The following is a 12,703-nucleotide window of genomic DNA, read 5'->3' on the forward strand; positions in this document are numbered from 1 at the left end:
TATCAGTAATTTTACAGACTAATCCATACTGTTTTTGTCTGATGACATTTCACAATATAATGTATTCATCATACTGAACTAGTAAGCGCCTACAAGAGTGTAACTAGGTTTCAGTCTCTCTCTCTCTCTCTCTCTCTCTCTCTCTCTCTCTCTCTCTCTCTCTCTCTCTCTCTCTCTCACACACACACACACACAACCACTGCCTGGCTGGCTGACCCGGTGTGGGTGGATCCTGGCCTGGAGGGGGCAACAGGTGAACTGGTCCTCAGTGTTGCTCGGGCGGCTGGCCAAAGAGGGTGTGTACCGCTCTGTCTCTTGCGTCGGAGTTCACGTGCCACAGTTCCCCATCTCCTCTACCGCAAAAACCACCTGACCAAACCTCACAACTGCTATTAGAATACCTGTGTGGGGTTGAGGTACATGCAGGAAGTGAGGTTTTTCCGAGGAGCTGTCGTTAGAAGAAGCAGAAGAGAATCTTCCTAATTTGGGAACATATTTCCATCGGAGGATGAAGTGGCAGGAGAGAAGGGTTAACCTGCCAGCGGCATTCGGGACACAAGCATTCCTCATCTCACCCTACCACTCTCATCTAATTCCTCGCCTATTAGGGGTGAGGCACCAGCATGCGACTCCTTGGCTCTTCTCATGCCCAATTTCCATGCGTATGAATGACACGAGCATGCATAGGCAAATATTTTCCTGTGAGACTCTTTCCCAGCTCCCTATAATAATACTGTAAGAAATTATCCAAGGGTAACAGTCCCAAATGTCTTGGACATTGCAATAAAAACTTATCTAAGAGATTAAAACTGGTGACTTCGACGGTGCAATAAGTACTGATCTAGGCAACAAACTCCAGTCACTAAAAACTGGAGATGTGATTAGTGGAGTGGTGTGGTGATTTCGATATTGGTGTATGGAGTGACCCTGCATGATGGTGCGGTGCGAGAGTGTAGACGAAGGTGCGACGCGGGAGGGGGAGAAATATAGGTTGCGGCCTCGCAGGATGGTGAAGAGGCTGCAGCAGGAGGTGGCCAAGACCCCAGGGGTAGCTATGGCAAAATCGCGATCAGTGCCGCTGTCAAAATACCGCAGAAAGACAGCCAATGCCAGGGAGCGACACCGCTTGATGGAGATCAACAAGGCCTTCGATACTCTGCGACAGGTGCTTCCCGAGGCTGTGGAGGTGGAGGCAGCCAGCACCCCGTCCATCATGACCAAGATCACAACACTGCGCCTGGCTGTGGACTATATCAGGGCTCTCAGTGAGGTTCTCGATGCTGACCCTCACCCTACCTCACAAAACCTGTCTCACCCAGCTTCACCCTTCCTGCCTCAGCCTGCCTCACCCTGCCTCCCGTCCCTAGACTCCCCCGCTGACCTGAACGACCTGCTCTCCAACACCCCCACTTTTTTGGACGACCCCTTGGATGTGTTCTATGACCTTCCCCCCTTATCTTTCCAAGACCCACTCCACTTGTTGCTGGAGGTGGAAGGAAAGGGCATGTTGCTCCTCACCTGAACTTCCACATCCCACCACACCTCCCACACAGTATACTGCACTCAACCATGCAGTCACGCACACTCCACCACATCCCACCATACCTTCAACACACTACAGCACACCCTACTGAACCACCTCCACACCACCACCACACCTTCTCATAGCTGTAGCACACTCCACCGCAGCTACATTTCACCTCTGAGAATGCCTCACAATGACATCATTGGAAACAAGTTGATTGTGTTTAAGATAGTGCAGCGTCTATACCTTCACTTGCCATTATCATCAACAGAGCCTGACTTGAAGATATATCAAGTGCATAATTATATCGTACTGTACTCCATCAATACGGACATGTGTGTCATCTGTCTACAGCAACATTGCCTGTCCGTTCACCGTGCCAAATACTGTGTATAATAATTCTCACCCCCCTAACCTATGATACTAGGAACAGGATAATGATGCTGATGACGACAATGATTCCTAGTGATGGAAATGGAACTTTTAAAGACCTTTATCGTCTGTGAGCACTTCAACTGTTAAGTGTGCCATGTATTTGTTACAGTTGAACACTGAGTGACGTTACTGATGTGTGAAAACCAAGTAGCATGTGGAGTATGTGGTTTCATGGATAAAAAGTAAGTCATCAGCATGATAATGAAAACAATTCTGCATATGCCATATATTTCGTAATATTAGGCTGTTAGTAACAATAAATGGACACTAAGAACTATCTTAAACGTGAAAATACTTTTTTTGATTGTAGGCCATCAATATCATCAACAAAAAGAACTATCCTTCCGGTTTACCAAATATTGAGGCCTCATGACGGCCAGTAATAGCAATAACAGAAAAAAAAAAAAAAAATTCTGTTACGTGTGAATAGAGTAAACCTGTACGTTACCAATATTAGCTACAAAAATACACGTGCTTATGCAGTTTGTATTATCTCTGTGACTGTATGAATCCCAGTACGAGGTAACACGGTTGGGGAGGAAAGTTTGCTTAATATTTCACTTCAATTTCTCACCTCTTTTTTCTGGTTCATATTTCTAAAGTGAGAAAATTTAATATTCCTGAGGTGAGAGAAGCTTGGTATATCTCTGTCTATAGATGACTCACAGTTATGATGCATGGAAGAGGAAAGTGACTGACATGCTGCAAGTGTGAAGCTGATTCGGTGCAATAACAGGCGAACTTCTGACCCCGATAGTACAATGGAAAGCAGACAAAAGCAGACCTACATGATCCTTTTGAGACTGAGTTGTGAGTAGCAGGATAAGGAGTTGGTGTCTATCTCACATGTGAGAAAAGATATTCACCCGTTCATTACGGCAACGTACTTTCATCTCTGCTGTCTCCAAATAATTATATTCAGTTTAGGTCAGACTCTGCAAACAAAATAGGTTAGATATGACCTTCAGTAAGTTTTTCTGTACGTTCTTTCCTAAGCTGAAAATAAATCGTGTGGATGAGGCCAGACTGTAATAATAATGTCATTCTCGGGTTGAAGGAGTTAAAACAAAAGAGACCAGAAACATACCTCATGAATTCTGTTTGGATTTTCCAGGGTGTAACGTATCTACGTTATCTGCTTGTGAGTGAGAAAAGGTTGGCGAACACAATCAAATGTACTGAACCGGGATTGTGTGTTGGGTAGTTATGACTATGCTGTCTACTGTCAGAAAAAGTGAAAGTATACGAAATGAAAAACAGGGACAGTCCTATTGATCCTTATGAGGCTGTGTACTATAGGGTAGGGTCAAACTATGTACCTATTTTTTATATCAGTAAAAGGAAGGCAAAACATAAGGCTCCTCCCCTGCCACAAATCACCAAATGCAGTCAGGAAAAGGTGAGGAAAATGTTCTGAACAATAACTATAATGAAAATTTTCTGTAGCAAATGGTATATGGTAGAAATAAGTCGGAAATTACAGACCGTATGAATAAATGGGCCTTAGGTTTTTCCGTATTATATTCAGTATTTTGATGGTGGTGAGGCAAAATTAAGAAAAAAATCTAGTATTGACGGAAAGTATATATTCATAGTGACATTCATTAGAAAAAAATATAGGAAAATACTGACCTTGTGAATATATGGACTCTATTTTTGTACGTACCTTGGGCAATATTTTGATGCTGCTGAGAAAAAGGGTAAAAAAAACGTTCATGGATATTTACAGGAAAAGGAAACTAGAAAACAAAAGAAATTATTGGAGCTGCCCAAGTGATTATTTGAATCTCAGTCCCTTCACAATGAGGACGTCATTCTTGGGTGGCTGCTACAGGACGACAGTTTTCAGTTTGGGGAATCGGTCTGTTTGTGATGGGGTTAATGAGGGATGTACCTGACCCCCGACCCCACCAGTCCATAAAGTCCACCTTTAACCTGAACAAATCGTTAGGAGATACTGTAGACCAGCATGATTAAAATAAATATGACCTTCTGGAACTGAATGTTTTATGACTGCCCATAGTTTTATCCTACTTTTTGTATCAGTCTGAAAAGTGGAAGAAAACTGCAAAGTAAATTAGAAAAGAAGTTGGCTTAAAAAAAAAAAAAAAAAAAAAAAAAAAAAAGGAAATATGGAATCAGGTTTTTTCGTAGTTCGACTAATATTCTGAAGGAAGAAAAAAATTGAAAAAAAAAAAAAAATAAAAAAAAAATAAATAAAAATGCCGTGATTTTTTGTGTGTGGGGGGGTGGAGGGGAAGTTGAAATATTAGGGAAAACCTATACAGAAAGTGTTCTTACGAGTATTTGGACATATTAGTAATATGGGCACTATTTTGATGCTGGTGTCTGTGCCGTGGGTCCGTGCTTAGGGCTATGACGTGACCAGGTTACTGATTGCCATATTGTTCTCCAGTTGCCATAAGTATATTACACTACTGATTAGAATTAGCAGATGCAATAAGTGATCTGTCGCTTCTTATGTCTGTCCAGCTTTCTTTCTACCTATCACTTGTTACAGTTTGTATATCTATTACCTGTAAGAGATCATTATCAAAATCTCCGTCATCACAACTCTCACTTTTTACACGACCACACCACATACTACAACTACTACTACACACACACACACACATACACACACACACACTCTCTCTCTCTCTCTCTCTTTTTCACCTTCGCCGTGTGTCTGATGCTCTTCTATGCTCTCCTTTCAGGTGCCAGTTTGTCTCAGTATCTTGGAGCTGAGCCAGAAGCCACCCTCTCTCACACTCTCTCGTCTCGTCTCGTCGCATCAGCCACGCCCCAACCAAGCCAGAACGATAAGACGACTCAGCTGCACGACCTCCTACGACCTCACAACCTACTACGACCAGTTATAAGTCATTTAAAGTCTCCACGACCAGGTGTACTCATCGGCAAGTTAACTGCTCCTCCTTCCGTTATATTCCAGTCAAGGCAGCTGCATCTACCTCCGTCCACGACAAGACGACTCAGCTGCACGTCTTCCACGACCCCCTTAAGCAACGATCTATGACCAGCTGTACCCATCACCGACTTCACCTGCCTCTCACGACTACTCAAGCTACCACGACCAGCTGCACCTACCTCCTCGCACGACAGGACGACAACAACGACTCAGCTGCATCCCACGTAGACCCAGCTGTACCCAAGACGACACCCCACCTCATCACGACCACCAGTACCCAAAGCCTCTTCATACTACGACCACAACGACTTGGCTTCACCTCACACCGCACTTCATACCATCACGACCAGCTACCTACCTCTTCACTTAACAACTCAGCTGCATCTAATACGACCCCTAAGTCACAACGACCACTTCAGGAACGACAACTGAACTGGAAAGGATAATACAACCACTTAGAAGCTTTAACAAATATTCTGTCGATCTCAATTTTTTATATAGGTAAGACTGTGCTATCAAACTCGTGGACACTATCAGATAAGAAATAAGCGCCTCTGATCTCTCGCTTCACATCATCTGATAACGAAGAACTTGATCCAGTGAGCAATAAGTCTTTAATGCTCCACTTCATTTGATAACTAAGTGCATTATCAAGTGGACTGTGATAAGTGGGTCTGGTCCAGCTCAAATCCTCTATAATAAAGTGTACGTTTAATGATCCACTTAATTTGATAACTAAGTGCCATATCAAGTGAACCAAGAGTTGTCAGTTTCTTTCTCTACACATACCCTGAAAACAAAAGCCAATAATAGTCTAAAATTCCACTTATTTTGATGGCTAAATGAGGTAAATTGGACAAGGAAACGTGGGTCTAATCTTGGTTTATACATACTGCATTCTGATAACTAAGAGATATATTCAGTAAGCGATAAATGAGGGGATAAAGAAGTGCTTTATCAATCGAACTCCAGATCCGGTTAATATCCCAGTTTACCTGAAGAGTGAGTGCTTTATCGAGTGAAGAACGAGTGACAAATGAGTGATAAGTGAGTGATAAATGAGTTGACGTCCAACTCGCTTTGATAACTGAATTCTTTATCTTTTGAGCTATAAATGACTAGATAAAAGAATTATAAACGTGCTTAATATTCGACTTCGCTTTTATTATTAACTGCTTTATCAGGTGAACAAGGAAACAGGCTCCGCTTCCACCACTACCCCTACTCTCTCTCTCTCTTTCTCTCTCTCTCTCTCAAGGTCTTGTGGTGCGTCGTTGTTGTGCTGCGGGTCGTTAAAGAGGGAGACCATTGCAACAGATCCCACGGGCAGGTTCAGGCACGACCACTGCCCCCTACTCTCCTCCTTCCCCCTTCCTCAGTCCTCCTACTACCCTCCTCTCTCCTTCAACCCCCCCTACCCTCCTCCCACCCCCCTTCTCTCCCTCTGTCTCCCTTCCCCCTTCCTCCACCTCCACCCCGACCACCACACTCCGTATCTGTGACGGAAGGGATGCTACCAGTCCCCGTCCAACAGAATCGAATACCTTTAGAGAGAAGAGGATCAAGCTGGAAAACATATCAGCTTTAAGGATGACAAGATCACTGGAATACACACAGCTTTAAGGACAACACACGGCTGAAAAATATCTATAACTTTAAAGACAAAATCGCCTTAATTACTGCAACAAGTTCACGTCCAGCAAGAATTAAAGAACTCTGAACAAAACTAATGGGAAAATTATATAGCTTTAAAGAAGAGTATCGAACTAGAAACAGCTACTTAACTACCCGCCCCGACAACTGTAATTTGCAACCACTCTACGCTTCACAGTGATATAGCTCTGAAGGCAAGAGAATCAAACTGAAAATTACAGTCACCCTACCCCTCACAGAATCAAATAGCTTTAAAGACAACAGAATCAAGTTGCCTATATCTATCAAATCAAGTTCCTCAGAATTTATCAGCTTTAAAAACAAGTGTAACAAGCTGAGAATCGCTACTGCGTAAAATATCATATTCAAGTGGAGTAGAATCGAGACTGAAAAAGTGGAAGAAAAGAGAAAGGGAATCACAGTTTTCATAAGGACAGTAGAATCCAGCCGCAGTTACTAACAGGCCAGATAAATCCAAAAGTTTATCAGTGTAAAAGAGATTTGGATTCCGTAACAAGAGGATAAGTGACAGCAAGAGACAAATACGAGTGGAAAAGTGTGGTCACCATTACAAAAACCAGAAACTGGCTAAAATATACAAGTGAGATATACGATAGAGCTAAGATAAAAATAGCTCTAAAATAAAGAATAACTGAGACAGAATTGGCAAATAAGTAACACTCAAAGGGGAAATAAGAACTAAGATGCGTGCTGGCTAAATCACGAAACAGCGTAAGATCCATACGAATGTAAAAACGCGCCCGTGTACTGTTGTTGGTGGAGGTGGTAAGGATCCGTGTGACTGTGTGAGGGAGTGTCATCAGCGCGTGGAGGGCAGTACCCTCACAGCGGGGCTCCTGGGTGGTGTAGCCTTGGCCCCACCCGACTAATGCTCCACCTCCATCCCTCCCCCACGTCCCCCCATTGCGCGCAGACCAGCCTCACAGGACCAAGTCTTCCTAAACATTCTTGGGCATGAATTGTGCTTGAGACTCTCTCTTCGTGCTATTAATCTAAGTCACACAAGCAGACAATTACGTGCCATCTCATACAGCTACTAGACATTTACGTGCCTTCTCATATCATACAGATGCTAAACACTTACGTGCCTTCTCATACAGCTGCTAAACATTTTCGTGCCTTCCCTTGTTATACAGCTACTGGACATTAACGTGCTTTTATCCTAAGTCATATAGGTATTAGGCACATCACAAGCAAACTAGACTGAGTGCTAATGTAAAAGACAGACTAAAAAAAATCCACTGATAACACTTACTATAGATTTCCTGTTCGTCCCTTCACGTTGAGTCATACACCAACTGAACCTTTAACAAACAAGCTCTAGTGAATAACAGTGAAAAATACAAGCCTTATAGAAATCGCATACCCGTGTAACTGAAAGGAAAGGAAAGAACCTGCAACCACATCCCATGCCCTTCAACTCCCCAATTCGTCTGTAGCACAAGACACCTACGAAGACATAACAAATCTTGCAACTCCATCATCACTCACAGCACCACCCACGTCCCCCTCCATCAAAGGGCTAGTTTACCTGCTCTGAAACATCCCATAACTTCATGCCATAACCCCTGCACCTGGTGATCTATATCTTACCACGAACAGACGGTATTAAGAGGCTCTCTACAAACTCTCCATCTCAACTTCACCTCTTTCTCTCTTGCTCTCTCTCTCTCTCTCTCCCTCATATACACACGACACACCACAGGCTTTGTCGTGGCCTAGCGGGGTGGCTCCTTTATCCCAACTGAGTCGCTACCCAGGCACTGATAAGCCCCGATAAGTCCTTCATCCTATCCCGCTCACCCCTGTTACCACCAACCTCGTACATCCTGCGAAAAAGAACACCCCGTGGGAGAAGCAGGGTTGCCGAGGAAGGAGCATGAAGATTGTGCTCAGTGGGGTTCCGTCATAATCGGATTTCACGGGGATACGGAGGAAGAGAAAGAGGCTCAGCTAATTGACATCAGTGTGTTGGGACACGTAGATATACAGCTGTGTCCTATTATGGTAACAAGCTTTATGGAACTACCTTTTAAGACTGATTTTTTAAAGGTTACGTTTATGTATGGTGCTACACTGTACTTTTTAGGGAAAGTTCATGTACCGTGATTATACTGGTGTACTATAACTTCAAGTGGCCTTAAGAACACTCATTCATCACGTACTTTAAGGTATATTGGTGAACTGTTGTAGAGTTTATGTAATGTACTTATAAGCAACTATAACAGAGCCATTTATAGAAGTACTGTGCTTAGATTATCCGTATGTCATGTACTTTTAGGGGTCCATAAGCAAGCCTATTCATTACAGACCAACGGGAGGGAGGTACATGTTACGGGGAGGCTTGTAATCGCTCCATCTCCAGGGGTTAACGAGAGGGAATAAATGCATGCCTAAAGAGCGTCATTACAAGATATTTCACGAGGGGTATCTCAAGTGTAGGGGGGTCTTGTTACAGGCTGGCCAGGCCCATAACACGAGTATCAGTGTAATTGCTCCCACATGCTAAACACCCACGTCTCAGAGGCCCTAACAGAAGCCTAAGGAGTTAAACACGGACACCTGGGAACACTACACCCAGCCACCCTGTACACCCAGCCACCCACCACTCCCAGCCACCTAGTAGGCCTACACATACACACACCATCTGTCTCCCCCTCTTCACCCCAAACATAAACCCATCTACTTTTAACTTCCAACACTCTTAACCTAACCTAACCTAACAACACTGAGTCACCTAGTAAGCCCACACACCAACTCTTGACCACCACTGATATAATTCCATCTACAATAGAAATCATATACACAACTGTGAATTAAAATTATCTCCAATACTCTTAACCTAGCCTAACCCAACCTTAACTAATCTAACTTAACCTCACAACACGACAGAGAGTCACCTCGTAAACACCCACCCACACAACCCCCCCCCCTCTCTCTTAACCACAGAGATAAAGTCACCCTCAACAGAAATCCTCGACTCCATTGTGAAATAAAACCATTTCCAGCACAAGAACATCACATCACTTCCTTTAGAACCTGACACACAACTTTCAACACAGAACCACCCCCAACATAAACCCAAGAATCCACTTTAACAAAAACCATTCCAACACAAATTCCTTACTTTAATCCACCTCCATCAGCAATCCAAGGATCAATATAAAAACCATACTGTCACACATTAATCCTTAATAAACTTAGAAAAACAGGAATAACAATCCGAAAGCTCATTTTTAAACACTTATCCATATATCTACTTTCAGACAGTAGCAACACACACAAAACCTCCAGCCATTAGTTTCCAAAACAGGTCCAGTGTTCCGAGACGTTTTTAAAAATCCACTTCTGCCACAACTCTACTTTTAACAGAATTCCATAAATCATTTTAACTAGACATCTGACAAATATACACACACCTCCAGCCACAAAACCAAGTCCACAGTCTACAGTTTTATCTACAAGTCCACTTTAAATACAAATCTATAAAAGTTTACACCGCACAAAACCCACACATACCTACACATCGAGGCCTCAGACTGTTAAGGTAATTTCACTGTATATTTCTTGGCTCTGTGTGTGTCGGAAAATTATTTTGTGTAAGGCGAAGGTTAGGCATCAACTATAACTCAATATACTTTCATAAATTATCTCAAAATGGACACTCCTGGAGACTCTACGTAAATCACTCTTGTCACATACATTGGCGTGACTTATGGAGTCTTTAAGCATAAGTGTCGTCCACGAAAAAAGCGTGAAAAATATTGTAACAGCGTAAAGAAATGCAGAGAAAAGTATGAAAAAAGAAAAATAGTGTTCTGAAGTGTGATGACCTGAGAACAACCTGGTAAACTTACACCCTACAAAAATATTAACAAATAAACACGTGAGGAACATATATCTTGGCAGCGATTTGTCAGTGCTCAGGGCCGAAAGTCTGTTCCCGAGGGGTAGAAGAGGAGGAACAGAGAGTGAAAAAGGAAGAGGAGGAAGAGAAAGTGAAAAAGGAAGAGGAGGAAGAGAAACTGAAAAAGGAAGAGAAGGAAGAGGTGAGAGGGATGGTCGAGCCGATAGCTTAGACAAACAACCGAAAGCAAACATTACATCGTCGAGAGCCCACGCTGCTCCCTCTTCCTCCTCTCACTCTCACTCTCTGTGTTTTCGTGTGTAACCACCAGGAAGGCACCAGATGACACCCGGGAAGTTTTTTTTTTTTTTTTTTTTTTTAATTTACATTTAATTAGAGAGATCACGAAACAAATAGTGTTGCCCATAGGTTGCCTGATTACAGTATGACGCTATACTGTGTTGTTCTGAACTGGAAAAATTCACATAGAACTGAATATGGATGCTAAGACCGGGGGCAAGTACGCCTTGAGGACTAAATCGATCATAAAGAGAATAGAGTCGGAAAAAAACAGAGCCAAAGCACGTTGTAGAGAGCCCAAGGAGAAACAGAAGCCGCCTCCGTTGAGCAAATACCGGCGCAAGACAGCCAACGCCCGAGAGAGAAACAGAATGAAGGAGATTAACGATGCTTTCATCATGCTGCAGAGAGCCATTCCGGACCTCTCTGGGGCTGACGCAGAGAAGCTGACGAAGATCACGGTGCTGAGGCTGGCTGTTAATTATATAAATGCTCTCGCCGGAGTACTGAACGATGACTGCAGCTTTGGAGCCATGGATATAGAGGACGTGAAGGAACTTTGGTGCCTGGAGAATGCGCACATAGCCAAACCAGAGCATTGTGTCAGACATATCATAAGAACCAACAAAGAGCAGGTCAGTAGTGCAAATAAAAACAGTAAGTGTAGTGTAAATATCAAAGCATCTAAAAAGGTCATTAAGCAGACAAAGTGTCCCTCTACTCTCGTCACAAAGGCGAAATATACGAAAAAGGAAAACACAGTAGGTGGGAAGCTGGTGACGACAACCAAACGACCCAGCAAGTCCAAAAGCAAGAGGAAAGTGTGCAAGACGGCCAGCATTGCCACAAGTAATGGGGCGTACATCACTCTCAGAAACGTGGCTCTACAGACTCCACCAGACAGACTTGGCAGATATGCAGACAACAAACCGCTGATGACGTCCATGACGGTGAAGCGGCCACGGATGGAGAGCAGCTACCTGGGGCCCCGGGAGGCCAAGCTACCCCGTCTGGAGCCCAATTCTCTGCCCTTAAGCACAGACCCACAGCCCCACCAGCCCCTCCTGGCCCTCACCCCATGTGGCCCACCTTCCGTCCCAAGTCACAGTATACTCGAGCCCCTGATGGGCGCCATACCCTTCACGCCACGTCAGATACAAACCACACCCTGCACATCCCTCCCTCAAAGCACTCCCACTGACGTGCTTCACACTACAAGCATCCTACGGGACCTGGACATCCCCCTGGTGAGGACTGACGAGTTGTTGGAGTTCCCAAGAAGTATTCGACATTTTAGTGATTCCTCGTGCTGCGACTCTGACTTCCTGAGCGAGGGGTTGGCGCCCCCCAGTCCCCTCTCTGGCTCCACCTCCACAATACCCACTTCAGTTCCTGTAGGTGACAGTTCTCCGGTCTTTTCAATGGCCTCCAGTGACTTTTCTGTGTGTGGGTCGGTGTCAGATTGTGACAGCGTTCTAACGACGGCCGTGGAACTAGAAAGCCTGCTAGGGGATGAGCCTTTCAAGGAGGAACTCGAACATCTTGCCTCAGCCTTTGCTGAAGAGGATGACACACTCAACCTCTTCCTTGGACATTCCACTGCAAACTTCATTTACACGGATACTGATAACTGCTAGCACTTCAGATATATATGCAGTAACTGACGACAGCAGCAATATAAGATAACATGAGAACATGAACGTGCCATATAGTGTATAAGGTAATAACAACGTGCCATAATGAAGAAAAAATAAATATAAGTTAAGAAATACGTGCTTGGCGGCCTTTTGAGTCCACAAGGTAACAAGCCTTCACGGGAAGTGTATTGTGTGTACTACTATGCATGACAGAATAACGGGCATGATTCCATTGATGTAATAGACGCGTTTGTGAGGTCCATGATGCAGGTCTGTTGATGATGACGACGATGATGATGATGGTTTGAAAGGATTACATTTGCATCGTCCTGGTCTATGGCTTGTTTAAATGAATG

General features: G+C 43.8%; 2 protein-coding genes across 2 annotated transcripts; both read left to right on the top strand.

Moving 5' to 3' along the window:
* Window positions 1-934: 934 nt before the first annotated feature.
* LOC145412567 (uncharacterized) lies at window positions 935-1,522 on the top strand. Its single transcript, XM_080282473.1, has one exon. The coding sequence runs from the start codon at window positions 935-937 to the stop codon at window positions 1,520-1,522; it is 588 nt and encodes a 195-aa protein (XP_080138599.1).
* Window positions 1,523-2,721: 1,199 nt separating this feature from the next.
* On the top strand, window positions 2,722-12,347 carry LOC145412568 (uncharacterized). The gene is made up of 4 exons (XM_080282474.1): window positions 2,722-2,770; window positions 4,678-4,866; window positions 4,914-5,162; window positions 10,900-12,347. The coding sequence occupies exons 1-4, from the start codon at window positions 2,722-2,724 to the stop codon at window positions 12,345-12,347; spliced, it is 1,935 nt and encodes a 644-aa protein (XP_080138600.1).
* The last annotated feature ends 356 nt before the right edge of the window (window positions 12,348-12,703 follow it).

Source organism: Coenobita brevimanus, chromosome 93, assembly GCF_032717465.1.
Source record: "Coenobita brevimanus isolate Jiangsu-jjx chromosome 93, ASM3271746v2, whole genome shotgun sequence".
Lineage (NCBI taxonomy): Eukaryota > Metazoa > Arthropoda > Malacostraca > Decapoda > Coenobitidae > Coenobita > Coenobita brevimanus.

Coding starts and splice junctions, on each gene's coding strand:
- LOC145412567 (XM_080282473.1), top strand. CDS start 935: ATGGTGCGGTGCGAGAGTGTAGACGAAGGTGCGACGCGGGAGGGGGAG.
- LOC145412568 (XM_080282474.1), top strand. CDS start 2,722: ATGGAAAGCAGACAAAAGCAGACCTACATGATCCTTTTGAGACTGAGT. Junction 2,771..4,677: donor GATCCTTTTGAGACTGAGTT/GTGAGTAGCAGG, acceptor CTCTCCTTTCAG/GTGCCAGTTTGTCTCAGTAT. Junction 4,867..4,913: donor TTTAAAGTCTCCACGACCAG/GTGTACTCATCG, acceptor GTTATATTCCAG/TCAAGGCAGCTGCATCTACC.